The sequence below is a fragment of the Thunnus thynnus genome, chromosome 2, assembly GCF_963924715.1.
Source record: "Thunnus thynnus chromosome 2, fThuThy2.1, whole genome shotgun sequence".
Lineage (NCBI taxonomy): Eukaryota > Metazoa > Chordata > Actinopteri > Scombriformes > Scombridae > Thunnus > Thunnus thynnus.
In genome coordinates, this window is record NC_089518.1 from 17,763,472 (window position 1) to 17,788,270 (window position 24,799).

General features: G+C 39.1%; 1 protein-coding gene and 1 long non-coding RNA gene across 5 annotated transcripts in view; one reads left to right on the top strand and one right to left on the bottom strand.

Annotated features, from left to right (window-relative positions):
* LOC137195262 (multiple C2 and transmembrane domain-containing protein 1-like) overlaps positions 1 to 24,799 on the top strand; it is a 163,552-nt gene that overhangs the window by 25,499 nt on the left and 113,254 nt on the right. Inside the window, exon 1 of one of the 4 annotated variants that reach the window (XM_067607507.1) lies at positions 23,031 to 23,284. The exons of the other annotated variants lie outside the window; for them this stretch is intronic. Within the exon in view, the coding sequence (XP_067463608.1) occupies positions 23,243 to 23,284 (42 nt within the window). The 5' untranslated portion in view covers positions 23,031 to 23,242. Of the gene's footprint in view, positions 1 to 23,030; positions 23,285 to 24,799 lie in introns of those variants that run through there. 4 annotated transcript variants of the gene reach the window in all.
* Positions 9,321 to 11,397, bottom strand: LOC137195329 (uncharacterized). The gene is made up of 3 exons (XR_010931108.1): positions 11,307 to 11,397; positions 10,344 to 10,414; positions 9,321 to 10,151 (listed from the first exon to the last, which is right to left on the bottom strand). It is a non-coding gene; the product is annotated as an uncharacterized lncRNA (long non-coding RNA).

Genomic DNA, 24,799 nt, shown 5'->3' on the forward strand with positions numbered 1-24,799 from the left:
ATTGCAGCCCATTTCGGCTGCCGGCTGCAGCGCTCTCACTCAGTATTGGGCCAATTTTAAAAAATTGTTGTTCCCATTAGTAACTTAGACACAAAATGATGAGAAAATAGGGTCCAGTTTGAAAAATACTGAATTTTCCCCTTGAGTATATGCAGCTAAGGTATACACATGCACGCACAGACATACATTCACTAGTCTGAGCGCCTGGGTGTTATTGTAAACAAGGTTAAGCAAGGTGACAATGTAGATTGCTCAATGACTCAGGAGTGCCAACGCGCCATCCTGAATGGCAGCATTACACACACACACACACACACAGAAAAAGAGACTGCTCTGGTATCACTCTCACAACAAACTCCCTCCTCCTCCTTCTCTCTTATTACAGTAATATGTAATGATCAAGCATGCTACTGGTAAATATTGCCTATTTACAAAGGCTAGAAGTGGTGGCAGACATGATTGTCAGTCAGAGTAATGAGAGAGCTGGTAGAGATGGGTCAGCCAGCCTTTAAATCAATAGATGGAGCTTGGGAATTAGCTTTCTAACTCTTAATGCTGCCCTCCCACATAGATTAATCATCACTAGATCGAGTCAGAACAAAGCAGTGGCTCAGCGTAGGAATATGATGTGTGCGTATGAGTAGGAGGGCTGGTTAAATTACACATGACGTCCAACAATAGCCTGCTATGTGATATTTGTTGGATATCAGGAAACAGGTAAGTGTTTGTGTCATTTGAGAGAAAGGCCACGTTGAGTGACAGTGTAATGTTCTCGTTTAAGAGCCCCAAACAAAGCCTTTGTGTCCGCTACTTATTATATTTTTCTGTGACCTACAACCTCATCGCTCTTGAAATTTAACAACCCAGCAGCTGAGTTATATGACAGCTTTTAAAAGTGGGTTGGTTACACGAGATGAAAGCGAGGACAAACCCAGGCAGACAGGCAACAATAATATGGCACAGGTGGGTTGTGGCCGTCCTCTGTGGTCAAAACAACACATGATGACCAAAGGCTGTGGGATGTTTTTCCTACTCCCTATGCTAATCAAACATAGATCATTTGCAACTCAATGTAGACCCCACTTCCTCAGTGGTGAGTGCATATTGAATATTTGCAAATGAGCCTCCCTGCTACATAGATGAAGCTATCCCAACTGAGTCATAAGTGTTCCTGTAGCCCATTAAGATCAATATAGGAGCTCTGCTGTATGTTGGATGTTCTGCATATCGAGAAGACATGTGTGCCTCTCATCCCTATTCAAGACTTTTAAATGAGCTGATTTATTTATTGTCACCCTGATACCACATTTGAGTTTCACATTAGTGTATTTAGATGCCAAATTCAAAATATTCTGACAGTTCTGTACTGTTTCTAGTAATAAGGTATTCCTGTCTTTGGCTGAATGATGGCATCAGGTGGAAGATAAAATGGGGCATGATGCTTTATGTCACATATATTTTCTACATAGATTCACTTTGTCAGAACAGCTATTATGTTTTTCTTTTATCAATTAAATGTTCAATTAATTTATTGACATAGATTTATGGCAAAATGGTAAATTGATGTAACAGTTGCGTACTGTCACTTACTGAAGTTGTAAACATTGTAGGAGTATTAATACTTAATTAATGAATGACCTCGTCATTAGGGCACCACCTCCTTTTGGTTAGGGATTGTTAGTGCCAGGAGGGAGCACTAACCCTTGTTCAGTTAAATCAATGACTCAGTCTCATAATCGTAAGTTCTTGTCCCAAACTGTGACCTCTGTTTACTGCAGCTCAAAGAAACAAGCAAACACTTTTAGGATAAATGAAGACATTTATTAATAGCTAAACGTCTTGAGGATACATGATAAAGCATAGATAATATAATATATACAGATAATATACAGAAAATAATAAAAGAAATTAATGTAAATAAACAAATAAATAAGGCCTAAGAATGATAAAAAAAAAATAATAATAATAAAGGAAATGATTCAGCAAGAGTGGCTCGAGGTGCGTGACTCGAGGCTTAACGTGTCGTACCGGGAAATGCTAAGGAAAAAGCTAATTCAACTTCTCTAAATAAATTCTTTAATTTTTTATCACAAAGCCATGTTATGCCTTACTGTTGAGGTGTCTTGTTGTGGTAGAGGCGTCATCTCGGCAGGTCCAGCGTTGTTTGACGCAGCATCACCAGCGGTGGTGCAGTGGAAGAGCCCGGATCAGCTGTGGGATGTGGCGCATCTCAGTGGATGCAGAGGCGTTCAATGCCGGTAAAGAATCGAGCCGTTCCAGGCTGCTCTGGCAGAGTCTTCAGGCCGGCTTCACTGCTGGGTTGCAGTCTTGCTCTCAGAGAGCAGTTTCAAGCGTTCTTCTTTTTCTTCTTCTTTTCTTCTTCGTCTTCTTCTTCTTCAAGGGTTTGAGTTGCAGATTCAGGTTTTTGGTTGGCTTGTAGTAACTTAAGTTGAGTGTCGAATAAAGTTTAGTCTGACTACGCTCAAGTCCTCAGCGGCGTCTACTTCAAAATAAAATACTGTACGTGTTTACTTCAAATTAAATTACTGTACATGGAAATACGAGACTTAATGTTACTAATGAAACAAAACAAATTAACTTGTTGCAATAAAAGGTTAATTACGGATATATTTGGGTGAAAAACAAATAAAAGAGACGTCTTAAGAGTTTCCTTTGAGGCTGTTTTTATAAGTTAGAATAAAACGGGAGGAGTTTGGGTGTTTTCTAAAGGGTTTCGCGCCGAATTATTGATAAATATTCTTTGTTTTAGGGGCTTTAGGTGTGGCTGGTGCTTTGCAGCCTGCACCTCCTGAAGTAAAGGAATTTGGTGAAATCTAATTTTTTTATGCAAAAATTTTTACATGCAAAAACTCACACTTCAAGTCACTGTTGCCTATTATTTCACATTAAAGCTGTAAACACATTCTTTTCATAGTGTCCAAGCATTCATGAGCAAACATTTCTGATTAATAACGGTCCTGTCAGATTGTATCATATTTGTAAAGCCATTCAAACACAGTTCAACAATTTACATGATTCATGATAAGTCTGTTCTTCTAATAACAAACATTATCCTTCATATTAACACTTCATGATGTCTAAGCATACAACCTTCATTAGTTCAACTTCAACTTAAACCATTTACTGAAATAAAGTTTAATACTATAGTGAAAGGAAATAAAGTCAGGCAACACTTATGTGATTAGATCACTTTCAGAAACATATTTAAATATAAGTTGACATAACTTACTTCATAATATAAAAGCATTCAACGCGACTATAGTTTAACAATAAAAGAAACTTTAAACTCAAATCCTTCAAATATTATCTTTACAGTCCTATTATTTTAGAAACTTCATTCTTTCAACCAAACTACTTGTCTAATTTAACTACTAAAATATGATTGTCTATGAGGTTAATAGATCACAAGTTAAACTCTTAAAATACAAATACATGGTTATTAAACATTCATTAACTCTTCACATAAGGGAATTACCTCTTGTCAATAGAGGAGCAGTTACCTGTTAGTATAAAAGGATAATACAATCTAAGTCTTATATCTCTTTAATAGATAGTCATACACCTCTGAAAGTTATACCATTCTTCTTGTATTTACATGACAAATAACACGATATAAGTTACATGATGGTTAGATATTTCATTTACATGAATTTCAGGTTTGTCTCAGATTTGAAAGGGGCTTCACAAAGTCCTCAGGAATGTGGATTAGTTTATGGCTTTGGTGATAAGAGCCTGTCTTCCATCTATAAGGTGGGAGTTGTTTTCCTTCGGTCCAAGTAGCTTTTAGGGTCATTTCATGCTTTTAGTTTGTGTCGTAATTCAACTTACTGAAATGGTTTCTAGGAGGTCTTTCTGACCAGTGATGCTCTGCTGAGCATCACTGATCGAACCCTGCAGGCCAAGGATCTGCTCTTACAAACTTAGGAATCCAGGGAGTCTGTCTCTTATTTTCCTGAAGAATCAAAGATTAGTTAACAGAATTAAAGAACAAGCGGTTTTCCTCCTACAACATATAGACCCAGGACAGTGGAGTGTTTTATGCTTTATTATTTCAGAACACCAAATTACTCTGTTCCTGGTTAGCAGCCATTTGAACTCAAGGGAACATTTTTATGTGTCTATGTGGGTTCCTGGGAAGTCATTGTAATCATTTGAAAAGCCACCGTATTGATCTAGACAGAGAGAGAGAGGGAGAAACCTGTGAGTGTGGGGAATTCAGGAGGTGCCATTTATTTAAACCCACCACACATAAGTTTTTCATTTGACTGTTTTTTAGTAATGTCTGGAAAGCACTCAGTGAATTGGTGGTTACAGAAGAAGGTGGACCTGAGCAGCTACAGTAAAGGACCGATTTAGAGTTATAGCTTACTGCCAATTTTCACTGCAGCTCAATTTGCTGTGACAAACTGGCGACACAAAATGTTCCAAGACAAGTGAGCATCTTAAGATCTGGCTGGTATTTCTTTCAACATGTGTTTACTCCTGGATCTTTACTCCGAAGAGTACTAAACTCGACGACATCATTATATTAATAATTTGCTCTTAGTGTCTTTGTGTTTAATGAACAAGGTCAAACAATTTTTCTCTTTCATTTTTGTGTTTTTTTCTCAGAATATGTATAGTGGTAATGGCTGAGTGTTTGAGATTAGGTTTGTGTGTCCACTCATCTAGCTACTGAATAGCTTCACCCTGTCATTCATTGATGTGTGTGTGTGTGTGAGAGAGAGAGAGCGAGTGAGACAGAGAGAGAGAGAGAGAGAGTGCCTGGGTGTTTTGGATAGCATTCTCATTAGATTATGAAATATCCATTAACCATCTACTGGATTGATTAACTGTTGTATTTTGAAGTCCGTATGATTCCACAGTGGGGTTTATTTTGCTCAAGGCAAACCTAAATGTCTTTCTAATTCTACATTTAGGGGCTTTACTTCGTAATGATTCTCAACATTTAAATTAAATATAAGCACTTAACTAATGCCCAGAGCAACTTAAAATGAGCAATTCCTAAATCATCAACAGTACCTACAGCCAGTAGTGTGGAGCGCAAACAATCAAAGTCAAACAAATACACTGATTATTAATCTTACAACATATTTAAGTGACCCTTGAATGACTGGTTAAGATAAGGAGATGTGCGGAGTAGTAAAATAAAAAAGATCAAAATATTACTTGATTACTTGGAAAATCATTGTTGCGTAACAATTTGATCTTTGAAGGGATTCTGGAGACTGACCATGAGAAGTCACTCTGAGGAAAAGATCAGAAAAATCATTGCAGAAAATCTGAAACTTGACCACAAGCATATAGAACTAGAGTATGTACACCATTCTGGGAAACCACCTGGCCAAGGAGACCAATAGTGGTTTCTCAGATATAAAGATAGACCAGACATCTTTGTTAATGAAGACTACTCAGAATCTGTTAGACAGAAATGCAAGGAATTGATCCCAGCAACCAAAGAGGCCAGACAAACAGGAGACATTGCTTATCTCAGATATGATAAGCTGATTACTCACTGTAAGGAACAGGGAAGTGATTCCCCTTCAGATTAGATTGAGTGCAACTATGAAACTATTTTATATGCTTTTTGTTTAAAACAGTTACCTATAAATATTACATGAGTCAGAAAAAGAAATGTTCAAAATGCCAAAACGTCCATTGGTTCAGGTATTCACTGTTCACTGTAAAAATGGGTTTCACTTAAAATGTACACCTGTTCCTAAAATGACATCTTGTAATTACTGTAATCATGGATCTGTGATATTTGTGCCTCATTGTTTCCTTTCCACGCACGTTCTTGCATTCTTGTCTGACAGTCTTATCACTAAACATAGGTTTACAATCCATGACACTATGTTATTTAATCCATTTGAACTGAACAGAGATGAAAATGTTTGTCATGATACAGATTTTGACCCTGATATTAACTACGGTTCATCTACTAACATTTCCTACTCTACAATGAATCCCAATTCAACTGCTTCATGGATTCCTTCCCGGTTGAATGTAAACTATTTTCAGTTTTGCACTTAAATATTTGCAGTCTCCCTAAAAATTATGATCAGCTGGTACGTTATTTGTCCTTAAATCATGAGTTTTCTGTAATCGGTCTTACTGAAACATTGCTTACCGAAGAATCTAAAGGATGAGGCCTTTATTAGTTAATCAACATGACCAGTTTTCATTTTGCTCTAACAGTCGGTGGACTTTATTTCTTTCTTTTACTAGACCAAGCCCATCCCTTTTTTTTGTTATTGACATGAAACACACAGGTCAAACACAGCACATCAGCTAATGTGGCAAATTGAATTTTCTTACAAAGGTGACAAAAGAGATTCAGACTAATTCAATTTAAGCAGCTTTTGGATTCTTTGCCTGTTGGCTTGCTATCCTTACATGAAGCTAACTGACAGTCTGCAGACATGACTGCTGCTGTTCTGAAACATCGGTGTGGAAGGATGCACCCCATCATGGCTGAGTAGAGCTAGATATAGAGAATTTTTCACATGAAGGCCTGTTTTGTTTATTTTAATCATTGTGCACGTTAGATGCCTGCGGATGTGTCCTTTTTATGAAGCATACAATGACACAATTTTAACTGCTTCATAACTTATGACTTAGAGTGAGAGATCAGTGCGATTTAAGACATTTCTTACCTTGCTGTGGCTTTCTCTTGTCAGTTGCTCATCACAAAACCTGTTAAGGAAGTGTGTATGTGTGTGTGTATCTTGGTGCTTGAAGGGTGTCACTTTGGGCTCAGTGCCCCATGATGTTTATAGCCAGCCAGTGTTACTTGAAATTGACTTGGCCCTCTGAAAGATAAGTTTTTTTTCTCTCTGAGGTGTGTTGTCAAAGAAATCAAAAGGGTGTGATGACTGCAGGAAATAATTTAGGAGCAGCTGGTCAGATGGCAGACATGTAGCCAGGCAAAGTCTGTCATTAATCTAAAATCCAGACCTTCATCACATCTAAAGTGGTGCATCAGTGAATCAGGACAGGAGTAGTGTTTTTTGTGGCTGGTCAGCGTCACTGTGGTACATCATGTGGTACATCATGAAGCTTTTAAGTGGTGCTCCAACCAAAATCAGTCTTTTAACCCAGATATCTCTTTAGAGTTGACAATGAGATAAAATTGTGAATAATCTGATATGCTGCTGTCTGTTTTTAAATGCAGGTGCTCCTGCATGGATAAATTTGGAAAATCTATTTAGAGACAATGGCACAGCTGTGCATACGGCAGCTAATGTTCATTTTGTGCATTTCATGTCAGTTAAACATACTTTATAGGTCCTCTAAATTCACTGCTTTAGATAAGTGACAATTTACACACTTAATTCATGTTTTTGCAATCAGAACTGTCATTTAATCTCCAAAAGCTCAAATTCATCGGCTCATAAATGTTGTTTCTTCGAGTGTCTCTGTGAAGTCTTCTTCTCTTGGGTATACTTTTATTCAGAGATCTGACTGTGTGAGAGCAACATCATTTTGGCACATGATCATCACAGTGTTGTGCTGTGTTAACCAGCATTATTAGAGACGAAAAGAGCAACATCACTTCAGTATTGCTGTGCTTTCATTCTGGGATGCTTTAGGCTGCTGCAGGATGCCGATGGTCAGCTCAATCTGTTAGTAGAGAAATTAGCATCATGACAGCATGAAATCAATGTCTGTCACTTTTCAGACATAAATCATGACATGATGGTTTGTATCAACATGAACTGTCTGTACAGGCCTTGCTGGTAGAGCTGCTGAATTTGGCTCCAGCATGGAAGGGACTTAGTGCCACCTGCTGGTACAAAGCTGATGTGGCTCTCTGGAAAGTGAGGAAACTGGCAGGATATGATTAGTGAGGCTTTTGGCTTAGATATGCTTAGCCTTCCATTAATATCAAACCAAGGCCACTTTCTGCACACTCTGCACTGCTGTCTGCACACTCTGCAATCTCTCTCTGAGATTAAAAGGCACTTGTACAATAGCTTAAAAAGGTTTTTGTTATTGGACATCATTCATGCATAAATCATATTTACTCTACATAGATGAGGTCAAGTAATTCTAATGAATATAAAAGTATGGCTGTTGTGTTTTAATGAAATGTGGTTGTAACCTCATCTTCTTATCTTGTTTCACAAACCAGTTTGGAGCCAAACAGACTGTTAGGTCAGAAGCACATATTTGAGTTACAAAAGTAACATGTCGCTAAATATGTACCTCGCTCATTATTCTTAAATCTTAAGGGTTCCGTATCAAAATTGTTGTTGATGTAATCTTTACGATTGGCCAATATATTATCAGATTTTTTTAATATTAAAAATAAAAAAATGAGTATTGGCTGTTTTTTATGACTTGTGAATTGTAGAGAGGGGATGTGGTGAGAAACAGATGCACAATTAGAGACTTTTGCAGGTTTATCTTGATTTAATAATGTTCAATGCATGCAAGTGCGTGTTGTGCATACAAGTAGGTGTGCTTGCATTTATGAGTACAATTGTTGGTGATATTGTTGGATTTGTGCTGAAATAAGTGAGTGTTCTCATTCACACCAGCGTCCAGTCTCAATGCGGTGCTCAGCCTAATCTCACATCTTGGACTGTTTCCTGAGTGCTAGCAGCGTTTCCTCTCCACTGTAAAGAGCTTGTGTAATTAGCTTGCCAATAGCTGTCTCTCTTTGGCCTCAGTGTACCTACTAGAAAATTTTAAGAAGTCATTTAAATTGGCAATGCTTTTTTATCAACTGATTAAAGGTTTTTCTTTGTCAGAGAGATCTGCATTATACATCTGTGTCTGTTTGACTGACTAATTCTGAAAGTCTGGAACCTTCAGGATTCTTCACTTGCTTTTGAACAGTGAATAGATAAATCAGTGACTTAAAACTGCCATTTTCTGAAGTTTTAATGAAGTTGGGATGGTTTCAAATGTATGTGTGTTGAGATATTTATTCCCTGATAGATGAAAGTTTATGTAGGCGTCTGGAAACATTCAGTCCGTATCTCTGCCATACATTTTTGGCATCAGAACTGTTCTCCCTGGTGAACTATTGACTGTATCTCACAACTTCGGATTTCTTTTTGTGGCACATAAGACCTTAATGTTCCAAGTGTTATGAGGTGGGAGTACGATGAAGAGAGGAGGTAATTTGGGTACAGGCACATTTATATGGTGCATAGACGTCTACCAAGACATTTCATTATCATTTTCCACCACTAACCAACTCATAAATCACACTGATGCACACTGCAGCACCAACACACTGCAGAGAGGGAGAGATGGCATTATTTATCTATTAAAGCTGGAGATAGTAATATTTATGCACAATGTTTTATTCACAGAATATAACACAACACTGAAATGTCATGAAATCATTGGTGTTTTGTAAAGCATGGCAAAAGGTTTTGAGTTGATTCAATCAGTCCTCATCTTCAAATCTCTCCCATTTATAAGATGTACGAGTATTAAAAAGGTCATTGAGATATGTCTTAATTTTCCACTCCTTTCTCGTTTTCTCGTTTTGGCTCATCTGTTTCTCTGATACAGGAAGTGCCGCCTCCCCTTGTTTTTCAGAACTCTGCTGGTCACTTGGCTCCACTTGCTTTGGGTTTACTTTCATTTCCTGTCTGTCCATCCATTCCTTCCATTGTTTCTCGATCAGCAAAGCCTCCTCCTCTTTCGTTCTGTCCGCCGTGACGCTGCCCTCTTCCAAACATCTTATATCCCCCATAACAAAGGAGAGTTTTGGGTGTGACTTTGAGCTTTCCTCCTCCGCTGATTCTTTCATCAACTGGCTGGTTTCAGCGACATTTGATGAAATCAATAGGGGTTCCTTTTGCTCACATTTAGCCGGTTGTGAGTTCTCGTCACCGGCGTTATCACTGGTATCAGCATCACCGGAGGCATCTAACATATTACTTGAACTTTCTTCATCTTCTTTATCCTCTTTGGTGTTATCCGTATAGTCCTTATTCATTTCTATTATCAACTCAAGGAGTTCAGCCAACCACTCATCTCTCAAGTCTCGTCTCATGAGAAGGAATTCCGACCGCAGCTCTGCGATTCGCTTCTCCACTTGTTTATTCACCATTCTGTTGATCCATAAGATACAGAACCTCCTCTCCTTTGCTGCCTGATGTCTCCATCTGACCAGTCATTAAGACAAGAGTCATTAAACAGAAAAACACTGAACTGATTAAATTCCCAGTAATACTACATCACATTCTTGCATTATTCATACACTGTGTGTTCCAGAAGCAATCCCTTGTATTGCATTTATATTCAAAGATTAATTAAAAGGTAGATAAGAGACAACAAAATTAAATTAAAAATCGTACCTGAAGGGAGAGAAACTGAAACGTGTCTTTCTAACAGATTTTGCCATCAGCATATCTCCATACCCCATGTTCTGTGTGGAAAAACAAAAGCTGGATGATTTAGTTGTCAGGTATTCTTTTACCTTTTATACCAAAAATAAAAAAAAAAGATGAATAATTTCTCAGTGAGAACCACGCAAATTGAATTTCAAATGTCTTTGATATTTGCATACGTCTGTGTCTCTTTCTCTCCTGGAGCCAACTGCACCAGCTGCTCATAAGTTCAAACATAACAAGGTTAGTTATAATGTAAATGTTTATTTTATCCTATCCATTAAAATGTGCCCTGACTGGCACCAGTGTGTTTACTAAGTGGGGATTTATGCATCACTAAATTAAAATCATTTGCACCACACAAACTAGATCTTATGTAGAGATTAGTTGTTACTAGATAATTACACCTTCTAACTGTCTGGTGTAACTGTTGTGTAAGCTAGCTGAATGAACCAACTAACAAAACTAATGCTAGCTTGATCATGTATGACTTTATATTACATTTCACAGAAAAAACACTGTTCCCAAAATTACAAATAACTAAATGTTCAAATAACGTAGGTTGGGTTAACATAATTAAATATCTCCCTCTCACTGTAAACTGTATGAATACTTCTAAAACACACTTGTGATGCTGTGGTGACTTCCTGTTTACGTACTGTAGGTTGCTTCTTTTTGGACAGTGTTATAGATGTTTCCTAGCAACAAATTTAGACTTAATTATTAAGTGTTTACTACATAACACTTAAGTGATTTAGTAAATCACTAGTTTGATACTAGCTAGTAGTCACTAAGAAGTTAAGAAAGAATTAACACAACCTTAGTGAGGGTTTTACAATTAGCTGATCGCTTCCTGTTTAGATATTGCCTAGCAATGCTCACACATTACTGAATGTAATTACTGAAAGATTTTTCTATAAATGGACCTACCTTAGTCAATAAGGAACTGAAATTTTTTCTTCATGGAGTGACATCTAACACACTGGTGATTGTCTGTATACATTTGAACTGCGTTGCCGTGTAACTGCCTAATGCATTCAAAGTATCATTAATTCCATTATGATTAATCCAGACAAACAGACATATGTTAGAAATAATAGATATTTATTTAATAATATATTTAGAGTATTCAGTTGATATTTTATTATAATATTATTTTTTCCTATTCTTTCTTGTTTAATGTAGTGTTATGTTATATGATGCTACTGTACATGAGGTTGTATAGGGCAGTATTGTGTTGTTTGTGCTGTTTCATGTTTTTTCAAAAGATTTAAGTCATTACTGTACACATCTAGTCCTTTTTTCAAAATTTTGATATTTTGGGCAGATGCCCCTCTTTGATGTGCAAATGTGCAATTTATGCTCATTATAATCATTATTTCTAACACTGTAAACTGACTGATTTAGTTTTTATCACATTACTTTCTCCACAAGTCTCACAAAGCTGAAACCAGCCAAGTTAGATTTCTGCCTGTCATCAAGTTACCCCTGAAATCAACATCAATTAACGACAGCTGATATGACCTGCCAGCAACAATGTCTGTCACCGGCAAAAAATGAGAAGCTGCTACCTGAATGTTTTGTACACTGCTCTTTGCTGACTCTATTCTATAAAGATCAAAAACAGAGTTGTTAGCCTTTGAGTTTAGTCTCTCACACTGGAACAGGAAACACTCATAACATTTTCATGAGTAAAATGATCACACTGTCACAAAGGAGAGCCGCTTTGCAACAGCAGGCTAATGTAGACAAACACAGAGGGGTACAGTACAGTACAGTACAGTAAAGTAGGTCTGACATTTGATCTGGTTCATTAAAATATGCCTGGATTGACCCTGATCCTTAGGACTGTCTCAGGACATCTCTGATAAAGAATTATACATATATGTAATATAAGTAGCTATTTCTAATCTTAATATAATGACAGACATCTGTAATGATTGGCCTTCTGTCTCTATATGACAAATAGTGACATAGGGTGTAAATTGTTTCCAATTCCCATCAGAGGCCTGCCAGCCAGTCTGTGTCGTGCTGGAGTTTCCACCTCTAACAGGTGGCTGCTATTTCCAAGTCATGATTATGACCACAGGCCATAGTCTCTATAAAAAGGCGTGCCAAGTCAGGACATTGCTTTTCATTTCACTTCATTTCATTTAATTTTTCACCGCCTGTCGCTTTCATTCTATCTCTGTTTGTACGTTTGTCTCATTTGTCACTCTGTCTTTCTGTCTTGTCTCCATCTCTTTCTATTCATTCACCATCTCAAGGACTAATAGCAGAGATACTGGGGATTACTGCTGCCTTGTGAAACTCTATACTAAGAAGTGTGAGGAGGGTCGTATTCCTATTCATCCTGGCCGGCTGTCAGGGCGAGGCAGGTTCACCGATAAACGTGTTAATTGACATTAGCACTTTGCTCCCTCTATGGTGACCTCTGAAGCTGTGAGCCTCAGCGAGTATTCTTGTTCCCATTGGTGTGCGCATCTGCTGTTGACACACCAGCTGACGTACTGGTAACAGTGGGACGCACATAGACACAATTACTCTTTCATGCACATTAATACAGAAACACATCAATTGTCTCTGTTAGTCCTCTATCTGTTGCTGTGAAAGAAGCGGGACTCGCATCCATGACCTCCACAGAATCAGCGGTGAGTTTTCATGTCTTGATGGTGTGACTGTCATTTATTTTAAGGCCACTTACTCTGATTTTAACTATTGTGCTACTATAACTACAGTATATTATTACCGAGCTGAGAACTCTGATCCTGTATGAAAGGAAAGTCAGTTTTTATGACCTATTTCTTAAACAGAGCAGTCAGAACAGATGTTGAAATGAATAGAGATTTCTGTCTTGCTTTGTTGATGTGATATGTTTACTACACTGCTTTACCTCAGTGACAGGACAATATTCACTCATCACAGACACAGCACAGGCAAATCCAAACCCAGCTCAGTTATCTTTTTATGTCCTTGCGTGTGAAGTCACACACCCACCACATCAATATGGATGTGTCATCTTATAAGAGGTCATGCAGCACAAATGCAGCCATTTGTTTATGCGTTTATGTAACAGATGGCACTGTTTATGTCGTTGATGCTACAGGATACTGTGTCCTCCCTTATCGTAAACTCACTTCATAACAATGCTGAAAATGATCAGAAATACTCATTAACAAATGACGATGCAACCAAGTATGCTAATCAAAATACTAGTCACGTTTTCATCCAAATGTAGCACAGTTTTTAACTGAATTTCCAAAAACATAGTGCCAGTCAAACCTCAAACAATGGAAAACCAAAACATAGTGGAAATATGGCATTTGTATTCATTTAATTAATTAATTTGAAGAACATTACAGCCTCCTCCACAGTCCACAAAGATCTGATGTTTTCGTCTGCTGCTGTTTTTCGTCTCTTAAGTGGAGGGGATTGTTTCATACACGTCATGGATTATTCTCCAAGTCTATTTCCATGCGTTTCATTTTCTTTTTATCGATATATCAAATGTTACACCCCCAGCCAAGCTTAAAAACTCTCTGCGATATTTTAACTGTTTTGGCATTTGGCATTTCCACTCAGGTTTATGTGTAAATTGAAAATGCACATACAAACAGGAAATGGATGGAAACACACTTAATGTCAATAAATTATTTATAGCAAACGGTGCAGAGACAGTTATACCCATGAGACATTTCTGCCAGTGAAATCTGTGATCATTTGCTATTCTCTCTGTTAGAGAGAGAGAGACAGACAGAGAGAGAGAGAGAGCTTTATTATTATTGTTTAGCAGTGGCACTGAAGTGTCAGTCATCATCTTGAAGGTGGGAATGTTTCTCTCCAGCAGCCATCTGTTATCTCTTTCTGTCTGTCTCTTCATCTGCTCTGAGATTTAATCATAAAGTCTCTCCTGTCGCTCCTACTCATTTGTTCTTTTTGCACACAAATGCATTACAGGGAGGATTACTACTGTATTTTCTATTGTATTCATTCAAATAGGAATTCTTACAGGATTTTTAGGGACTCTTACAATGTGGCTCTACTTATGGCAATGTTGGTCAGTCTGTCCACCACTTTGGTCCTGACTGATATCAGCTGTACTTTTAATTTAGTGTTAATTAACAAATGATAGCATGCTTAAATTGCTTAACAAAGCAGGGGAACATCTTATTTCTTATCTATCTTATTTATTGTCTCAATATTTTATTGAAATGTGTGACTATTTAATAAAGCATCTTACATTGAGTATGTATACTCCTACATGTACGCACTGCAGCCAGTGTGTGCTTGTGGTGACTTTCTATATATATGAAAGTGATTTGTTTTTATATGAGGGTAGATATTGCCATCTTTAGAGTTGGCCCACAAATAGTACTTTGTTCTTCCATAATACATCTGTAGCAGTCCACATCAATGGCAAAACAATTTATATCACCCGACACTATGTCTGTAAAGGCTGAGTGGTCAATGGGGCCGAACCTAACCATCCAACAATATTAGCACAATTCAGTTTTCCCATGAGGAGAAATACTTTTCTTCCCATATTATATATATATATATATAGAGAGAGAGAGAGAGAGAGAGAAAATAATGCAAGGTTACATAGTAGGTCATGGAAGACATGCTGTACTCTGGGTTGAATTGAATGACCGTCTGGTTTTATAGTAATGGCTGCCTTAAATGTCTCCTGCCTTCCTAAGAAGACAACTATACTTACTCATCACCTTAACATGTTTTTATTTGTTTAATACTCAGGGATTTCATAGATTAATTGACCAAGACTCTACTGACTAATTAGTTAAGAGAGGCAGTCGAGCCTTGTAATATCACTGCAGAGCTACTGTGTGTGTGTCCTAATCATCAAATCTCAGGAACTGGGGTCAGGGACAGTCTTCATAGTAAATGCTCTTGCTGAACTTTTTACTCATCAAAAAATTCACCAGAATGAGTTCTAAGGGACCAATGTGCTATCAGTGGTTATAATAAAAGCCTGTGGCTGTATGAGCGTGCATGTGGGTGTAGTTCTAATGAAAGAGGATGAATCACAGGGTGAAACTTGTAAGGTTTGCTACTACAAACGCTCAGGTCTGGAGTGTGGGCTTCTTTCCAGGTCTGGAGTGTAGGCTGCTATGATGACACACCGTGTGGGGGAAGAATCCCGGGTTGTTCAAGGAAAAGCCTTTCCTATCTTAAAACTTTGAAAGTAGCTTTTGTGATGTATCCTGCGTTTCTGGCTCTATATTTGTTCGACAGTGTTTATTTCTGCTCTCATGGACAAGTACACAAATATAGATATTTTGATGTCTTTTGCAAATATAGATTATGTGAAGTCATGTCAAGCTTTTTCGTGACCAGCTATATGGAATTTCATAGCAGAAAAAAAAAGGTAGTACTCAATCAAAAAGTGAGGGTCTCGACAATTTTACACCATTGTTCAACAGTCATGCAGGAAGAAATCATCAACGAGGAGTCAAATGTACTGCTTTTTCCAATGAGTGATTCCCAGTGAACAGTAATAATACCTGCACCCACACAGCAAAGTGGAATAGTCAAAACGCTGAATGTATTGATGAGTTCTGCAGAGGTCAACCTCCAACCTCAGCCAAGCCATAAGTGCTACATTGGCTACTGAATTTTAAGCTTGCTGTATCGGATAATCACAGATCTCCTTGGGACTCGTAGTTGGCATATCTTAACATTTTTGAGGTACATGTTCTTAATCTTGCCTTAATCAATGAACCTTCTGCTCAATGTCTCATTGTTTATACTGATGAGTCAACTGGGGCAGTTTTATGTCTATCCAACTGCCAGACATCTAATATTGTCTGTCCAGAAAAAGGATTGCACTTTGAAACCCTGGCCACAAGTAATAACTTCACTGCTCTATACGTACTAGACTGTGATTAAAGATCGCAGCTGTTACTACAGCTCAGAGCTGTTTCCAAAAACACCAACATGACGTCCTCAAATGTCTTGTTTTGTCCACAATCCAAAGTCATAGAGGAGTAAGAAACAAGAAAATGTTCAGATTAAAGAAACAGTAGAGGGGTCGTGAGTCAGTAATAGTTGATCAGTAGCCCTTTTTGTCTAGTGGATGGTCAGATAGACCTGGTCAGTCATGTCTCTGTCCCGGATAAAAGACATCATACAGTAAAGACAAGAGATATGTATTTGACCCACACATGCGTTTCTGCCCTTGCTGAATATTGCACCATTAGATGTATTATAAAATGATGGAGTGTACAATCTTAGCTCATGGACGGGCTGAGTTCATGTACCGAGCTCGGTCATTATTGATCTGCAGCTACTAGATACAAATTATCTAAAGGGAACGGAGTGTAATTCACATTCCAGCAGCACAAAGAATTCGTGTATAATGTGAACCAGCATCGTGCTAGATTATATTGGGAACTGAGCAATGTTACGTTCCAGCCATAGCCTCGTTCACAACCATGAGACAGCTGCTTATGTGACTTAATGGTCGGGAGGTCATGAACTCTGTTGCCTGTTGCCTGTGCTTGAGTTATAGTCACCTGTAATACATACAGAGAGAAAAGACATACAGTGTAATTGTGAAATCTGGAAATGCAAAGAGGAATCCATAAAATACAACATACACAGACACAAGGAACACATACACATGTTTATGTACAGTATATGTAAATCTTGAAAGACTGGAAAGACTTGATAACAGTGATACACACAGATGTTAAAAGAAAGAAAAAGAGATGATGGGAAGTTAAAGACTAAATTACACCACCACAGGACGTTATTATGGGGTTGCAATTGGTCACTTTGTTTCAATATCTGTAAGCTGATTATAGTGTTGAAATCTTATCATGTTTCTGTAAGTTTATAATGCAGAATTACACTGAATATATTAAACATTTTTGCTAGGAGCTATTTTCATTAAAAATTGCACAGATTAGGTAAGAATGTTCAGGTAAACCCAGGTAAGAAAAAAATCTTTACCCCTTTGTTTTTTCATTAAAACGACTGGTCATGAAATGTGTTAGAGAACTGAGATGTGTAATTTACAACAAGGGCTGCAATTTTATCAACAGGACATCCATATTTTTTAAATGTATTTTCAGAACTAAATTACTTGAGGGAATTCAGAGCGAGGAATACAAGTTTAATTCTATCAATCAGGGTTTTCTTCTTCAAATGTCCTCTAATTCAAGTGACTGATTACTTTTAGTTTGTCTTCACGCTTGTCTTTGTGATGCTCAATTTGAGATGGGCAAATTGGCAATCTGGCTGAAACACAAGCCGTCCAAGGAATACTGAAAGCTCAAAGGAGGAGTGAGGTAGGGTTGGATATGTGATCGACACAGGCAGGGGGGTGGCGGTAGTACAAGTAGCAAGTGATAGAGCGAGCATAGCCAAGAATTGGAGAGAGAGAAAGTCACACAGAGAGAGAAAGACAGCGACAGAGACAAAAGTAAACAGCCGTGAGATAAATCCATCTATAGATCCGGGGGAAGCAGCGAGTCTCCCAGAAGGGGGTATGCTGTGTCTGGCCTGGCTCCCAGTGTGTGTTAACCTCTGCTGTTGGCAGCCACCGGGGCTACTCAGCTTTTAACTAGACTTTGCCCTTTGTACATCACTGCATCCCTTTATCCTTTCTTTACCCTGACTTAAAGCTCTCATCTCTCTCTCTGCAAATCCCTCTGCTGAGGTTCTTTTGATTTGTCCTGTTTCTCCTTGGGATTTTTTTTTTTCTGTTATGTTTGCACTTTGGCCTTGTTCTACTAGCTTCATTTGCATATTTGTTGAGTTCTGACTTTAATTAGCCCTGTTAATTATTTACTGTGATTTTTTTTTCATCTTGCTCTGTATTGGTACTGATGGTTCTTGTCTATAATTAATGCCATTGGCATTTTTTTTACATCACTTCCAAGGCCTGTTTGCTAAGCTAGTTTTTGGCACAAGCTAATTATAATGAATATTAGGTATGGTAACTTTCTGGAGTTTCATCTGGTCATTTGGCAACCTCTCTGTGACGACAAGACTTCATGGAAGTTACAACCTCCTGTAACAACGCACCGTCTTGTTCGTGTTGATTAGCGAGTTTTAAAGGTGCTGGTTGGTAGCAAGGCTAGCTGTGTTCCTCTGTTTCCAGTCTTTTAAGCTAAGCTAAGCTAACCCGCTGCTAGCAGTAGCTTTATATTTAGTACACAGATGGGAGAGCGGTATCAATCTTCTCATCTAAATCTCGACAGGAAAGCAAATTAGTATTTTTCCAAAAATGTCAAAGTATTCCTTTAAATGGATCTGATATTGATCCACAAAATGTGTCAATTTTATGATAAAATTCAGTGTTTCCACTAGCAGCTGCGTTCAGATTTTAAATTTGGGAAATAGAGAGAACAGCTATTGGATTGGTACTCGGTTTTGGCAGGTACCCTGAGTTGACGTATCAAAATCGTTATCAGTAGAGAAAAGCTGGGTTGGGAATCCCCATCCCCAATCATCTTACAGTTTAAGCTCTACCCTGCTGGCAATCATATCATCATGAAACAAACACAGGTATCAATCTTTGCCAGTGTCTTTACAGTCATGTAATATCTCAACTGTAAACAGACCTAAGAGAAAGCCAATGAATGTGTAGGTGAGCATGCAGAGAGCTCCAGGCAGTATCAGGCACACACACAGCGCCAAAAAAATATGAAGCCAAGTTTTTGATGCTCTTGTGGTTCTACGAGTCAGTAAACAGAGACCTCAATTGGATAAAAAAAAAAGACGAGAGGAAGGGGAGGGTGGAGTATGATGCTTTCAGGTTAAAACAAAGAAGAGGTGAAAAGACAGAAAGCAAGAGTAGAGAAAGGAAAATGGATGAGGACTGAGAGCAAGGGGAGGAACAACAATCAGACAAAAGGGCAGAAGTTGTGAAAAGCATCATGTGTGTGCCACCTGTGGCAAGCTGTTCGTTGTGTGCTCCTCTATTTCCTGCTGGGACAGAGATTGGTTGATCCCTGTGATTGTATGCGCAGCGTACTCGCTGCGGCTGCTTTTACATTTGTTTAAGTGATTATCGATTTGAATTCTAGAGTAAATATCAAAGGCTCACAATGAGGTATGAAAATAAATAAATCAGCCTTTGTGTCTGTGTGCTCGTCAGCCTGCCTGTCTCTCTACCTCTGCCACTTCTATCCCTGTCCATCTGTCTGCCCGCTTGCCAAGGCCACCCTGCTTTTTTTTCCAGCACTGATACGAGACTCTACCCCATTTCTTCCGGCGGTAACACTACAGGAGTAGAAGAGCTTGTGTCAGCTCCACTGCCAGTCATGTTATGCACCGGTTATAGCTGAAATGTTACGTGTGCATGTATATGTGTTTAACTGATGTTCTGCTGTGCATGTTTGTGTGTGTACACAGTATGTGTATGCTCCGTGATGTGTGGTGAGTAATGAGTAGACAGATGGTGCACACTCTAGGGTTCGTTGGCGCAGACATGCCAACGCAGGAGATTCAGGCAAGGATGGAGGCATCGCATGGGTGTGTTTGTTTATCACATGTATGTGCGTGTGTGTGTGCTGTGTGCATGAGTATGTGTAGAAAAGAAACAACCTGACACATTTTAGAAGGTGATTGTACGTTTGTCTGTGTTTTTGTTACCTCAAGAGCAGAGCTGGGGCGTTTTTTGCGTTTACACAAGCATGAAATTGTGCAGACTATTGCCTCAATCACCACATGTTCTCTAAATATACATTAATATGCCCGACTACAAGTGCATATACACACGCACACATACTGTACATACTGTTATTTTTCTCTGAGCCCTACAGGTCTTGGTTATGTAAGTTTTAAACCTGTCAGAATTGCTTTGGCTTAAGGAAAACATGCTTTATTACTAAGAGCACTGAGGCATCAAAACCTATTGTGTTTTTGTCGGGCATATTTTAGTTTCATCAGTTTCTCTGTGGCGCTCTGGGCTGTGAGGATGAGGGGTGTAGCGTTGGACTGAACTCAGCAACTGAAGTCATCAGACCTGCTGACAGATAAGACGCCAAACAAGCCTCATTCAACAGCACGCATAAAAGGGACAGCTGTCGTGTCCTGGGGTCTGACTTTATTGTAATATAAGAACACGCACACACCCCCCCCACACACACATACACACACACACATACTGCCCCATCTCCTCACTGTGCCTCGACAGAGTTTTGTCGTGACTCTGCAGAGCTGTCGGTGCCAGGAAGCAGAGTGGCACCCCCTGTCTGGCCTAACACGCACCCTGTTTCGCTTCCTAAACGCAAAGGGATCAGAAATTGTTTTGGAAAAAGAGTGAGAAATGTTTATGCTCCCTGTTGTTTGAGCCTTGCAGCATTTCCTTACCTATCTATGTGCTATCATGTGTTATTTATTTATATTTCCATCCTTCTTTTCCTGTAGCATATATAGTGTATCGTATCTCTCCTGCTGCTTTTTTCATATCAGCCCCTTTCTTCTCTATTGAGACTCCCTATGCTGCTGTCAAACTGTTTTTCCTGTCTGACATTCTCTAAATCTACCATCCAATCTCCCTCCTTCGCTCTCTTTCTTTCTCCTACCGGTTCATCTTTCAGCCATTTACACCGCTGCACTCCTCTGTTTCTCTCGCTCGTTAATGCTTCACCTTTCCAGAACACATCTCTTTTTCTGACTTGTGAGGTGCACCTTTCCTCAGTTTCTCCCACAGCCAGACTATCTTTTATCCGCTGGATTGATAGCTCCTAGTGAGGAGTACCCACCACGTGTGTGATATGAATAACGAGCAGGTAGAAAAGCATGGTGGATGGGACTGACAGGGAGAGAGAGAGAAGGAGAGGAGTTGGAGGGACTGGCCTTTACATTATTTACAGCTTACACATGTACTCGAGAGGAGATGACATGATACTTTTATCAGCAAAGCATGCTGGGACATACTGTATGTATGTACAACATAATGTATGCACATGCAAATTGTGCACATCTATCTTGTATGTTATAATTTATGTATGTATCTTGTTGTTCATTGACTGTTTACATTATTTCTGACCATTGCAAAAATAAGTACCTCAAATTTACTTCAGTTAATTTTGTTTTTTTTCCATACACTCTGTACAATTCATTGTTTCTTAAACACTGATTGGCCACCTAAGTGAAAAAACCTGAACTACCTCGACATGATGTCCTGATGGCCTGCGTTGGTGGTATTTGGTTTCAGGGCAGGTTTTAGCTCTTCTATTGTTCAACAGTAAACAATTGTTTGGTCTAGTTTGCCACAAGTTTGACTTGGCATTCAGTCATGTGCCTCCCATGGTGTTAAAAGAGGTTGCACACCACCACCAGAACCATAGATAGTTTGCTTTTTCACCATTTTCCCCCACTTTTAATAGACGGCTGCAGGAAAGGAGAGCAAATTGACTTTCTCATGAATAACAAGAAGGATAAAGGTAGCAGAAGTATATATACTGCAGAGGGTAAAAAAGAGGAAAGTTTCCATTTGGTGATGACAGATATTTGTGCAATATATCAACAGTATTTATTGCACCAAGTTTTATGATTAATCCTGCCCGGCGTATTATGATAGCTATAATGGATTCCCATTCGCTGAAAAGAATCACAGCGGTTACACCTAATAAAATCTAATATTAACACTAATATAATCATCTATCTAATTTAAAAAGACTTTGATTTTTTTGTATCTGGTGTCATGTTAACAAACCTCTCCAAATAGGCAACAAAGCAAAAGTAGCAAATTTATGCAATTTAAATGGAGTGATTAGATGCAGTCATTACGAGGGTAACAGCGGGGGCAACTGTCTTGGAATAACTAGATTTTTCTTGTTTCTCCCATTCTGCCATTATCATTTGAATGCATTAGTATCCTGCCCTATAACTGCAACAAAGATAAGACAGGAGAACGAAGGAGATGTCAGTCAAGCCCAGTTTGCTCTTGTCTTCACATAACTGAGAAGAAGTCTTATCAGGCAACAGTGAAAGTGAAAACACCTGTGTGGGTGGGCTATGATTGTGTGGGGGCTTTAGAGACGTTGCAACATTCAAATACTGTAAAATGAGTTATGAATCAGAGGGAAGATGAAAAAGGAGCTGGAGGATGAAAATCTGTAAATGCAGTGCAGTATCTGGGCGACTGTGTATGACAGGGTTTGGTGGTTTAATCCCAGACCCCTCATCATATGTAGAAGTGTACTGGAGCAAGACACTGAACCCTCAACTACCCCTAATGGCCGGGCCAGTGCCTTGCATTGCAGCTCTGCAGCCATCGGGGTGTATGCGTACGTGTAAAAGCGCTACACAAATGCAGTTCATTTACTTTTTGTACACTACATGGTCCCCCTTATTACTGTTACCAATTATCCATATTTTACCTTTTTTCTCTCCTGGCTGCCTCTCTCTGTTAGTATTTTCCGTCAGTGACTCTCTGTTATATTGTTAAATAACATGGGTATGTAATCATTATCAAATGTCCGGCTGAGAGGATTGGCGAAGATAAAATGAGCTCTCTCACTGACTAAACATCTGCAGACCTCTGAGACAGCAGCTGGTGGCGGGATCCCGGTTTTGCCTCTGTCAACTTTTTTTTGACATTGTTCCATCCCAGCGGATTAGTCAGTCTACAGTGAGCATCTCTGCACAGTTGTGAGTGACAAAAAGAGAGAGAGAGAAAGAGAGAGAGAGAGAGAGATGTGATGCTGAGTGACTGGCTGTGGGCTATGCAGGAACCTCACAGCTGGTTGCCCTTTGCTATGTATGTGTGTGTGTAAGCAAGGTACGGAGCGAGCTGGTGTGTGTGTATGTGTGTGTGGCTCATATAGGAGAGTAAGCCAGCAGCAGCGGCAGCAGCAGTAGTACAGTGGAGCGTGATCTGTGTCTGGATGTTAGCGCTGCCTCTCTCAGCTGCGGGACGAAGCCTTACTGTAGGTATACACTCACACACAGCCGCACACATACACAAGCGTACACACAATGCTGATTTCTGTTTTTCTATTTTGTCTTGTCCTTTCTGTGTACTGATATATTTTTTTTTATTCTTTTATGTGTTGATGGCAAAGAGTGGTTGTTTAGGAGCATTCTTTTCTTCCAAGAGTATTTCAGTGCACAGGGTTGGAGACAGCTGAGGGAGATGATGAATGGATTCAAATGTGCCGTTTATCAGTGAAATGTTTCCATCACTTTAGCATGTTCACAGATTTGCATGCAGAGCAGATTTTCATACAGCATTTCCATAAACCTGCTTTGTTTATGTGGTGATTTGCACTCCGTGTCGACAATAGAAAACACTGGCCATCTTTACACTATGTGTGGGTGTTTGTTTGTGTGTGTGTGTGTGCTTGTGTGTGTGTGTGTGTGTGTGTGTGTGTGTGTGTGTGGAGTGAAGGTGCAGTGGGTGTGTCGTGTCCAGTTTCCAATAGTGTGGAACCTGAGCTGGCTGCTAGTATGACATGACATGAGACTGTTACTCCAGGAGAAGAGGAAGAGGAGGAAAACAGGAGAGAGGGGAGGATATGGACAGAGGTATATACATAAGTGTGAGGCAGAGGGGAAAAGGGTAGGAAAGACTTAGGATTCGAAAATAAGAGACGGATTGATGCAGATGGATAAAAGAGGAATCTTCCAGTTTGTACAACCGTCATGACCAGATACTGTAATGGGTAAAAAAAAAAGGGAAGGATGGATACATGTGTAGGAGACCATTCCCTTGGGTGGGGAGATAAGGCTTATATGTCTCCCACCCCTCATGTCCCTGGTCCACACCCCTCTGCCTGGCTTTCCAGCCGCAGTCTTCTTCCCTTAATTCCTGTTTCAAGGGCTCGGTGCTGAACGTGCTTAGAATGAGAGCTAAAAAGCCAGGACTGGGGGAGAGTTGAGAATTGATGGAGGAGGAAAGTAAGATTGAGGCAAGGTAACATAGACAAGATGGAAAACAGAAGGTTGGGGAGATGGGGGAGAAAAAAAACTACAGCAGGTAAAAATAGAGGGGATAGCCTGAGGAGGGTGAAGAGAAATGGTCTGATGAGAAGACCTGAATGAGTCTCTCCCTGGTGACAATCTCAAAAAGCGGGATATTGCAGGGTTTCCTCAGGCATTCTTAGATTGTTTAAGTACCATTTTTCTCAATTTTCTATATCATTTCATAGCAAAAAAAAAAGGTAATGAAAATACCTGTAAATTGTCATTTTCACCCAATGACAGTCATCTTTAAAACATTTTCATTCTCTTCCTAGAAGGGACTGCAAGAAAAGCAGCAACTTGTGTCTGAATTCCTGAATAGTAGTTCTTGTTCCTGCTTGCATAGCCAGTACAGTACATACATAATGCACACTATGAAGTTCTCCTGGGAGAGAGTAATGTGTTTTTAAAACAAAGTGCAACATCCGTAGCAGGGTTTTACATGTTGTATTTCTCAAATGTGACTGAATCATTCATTTTGT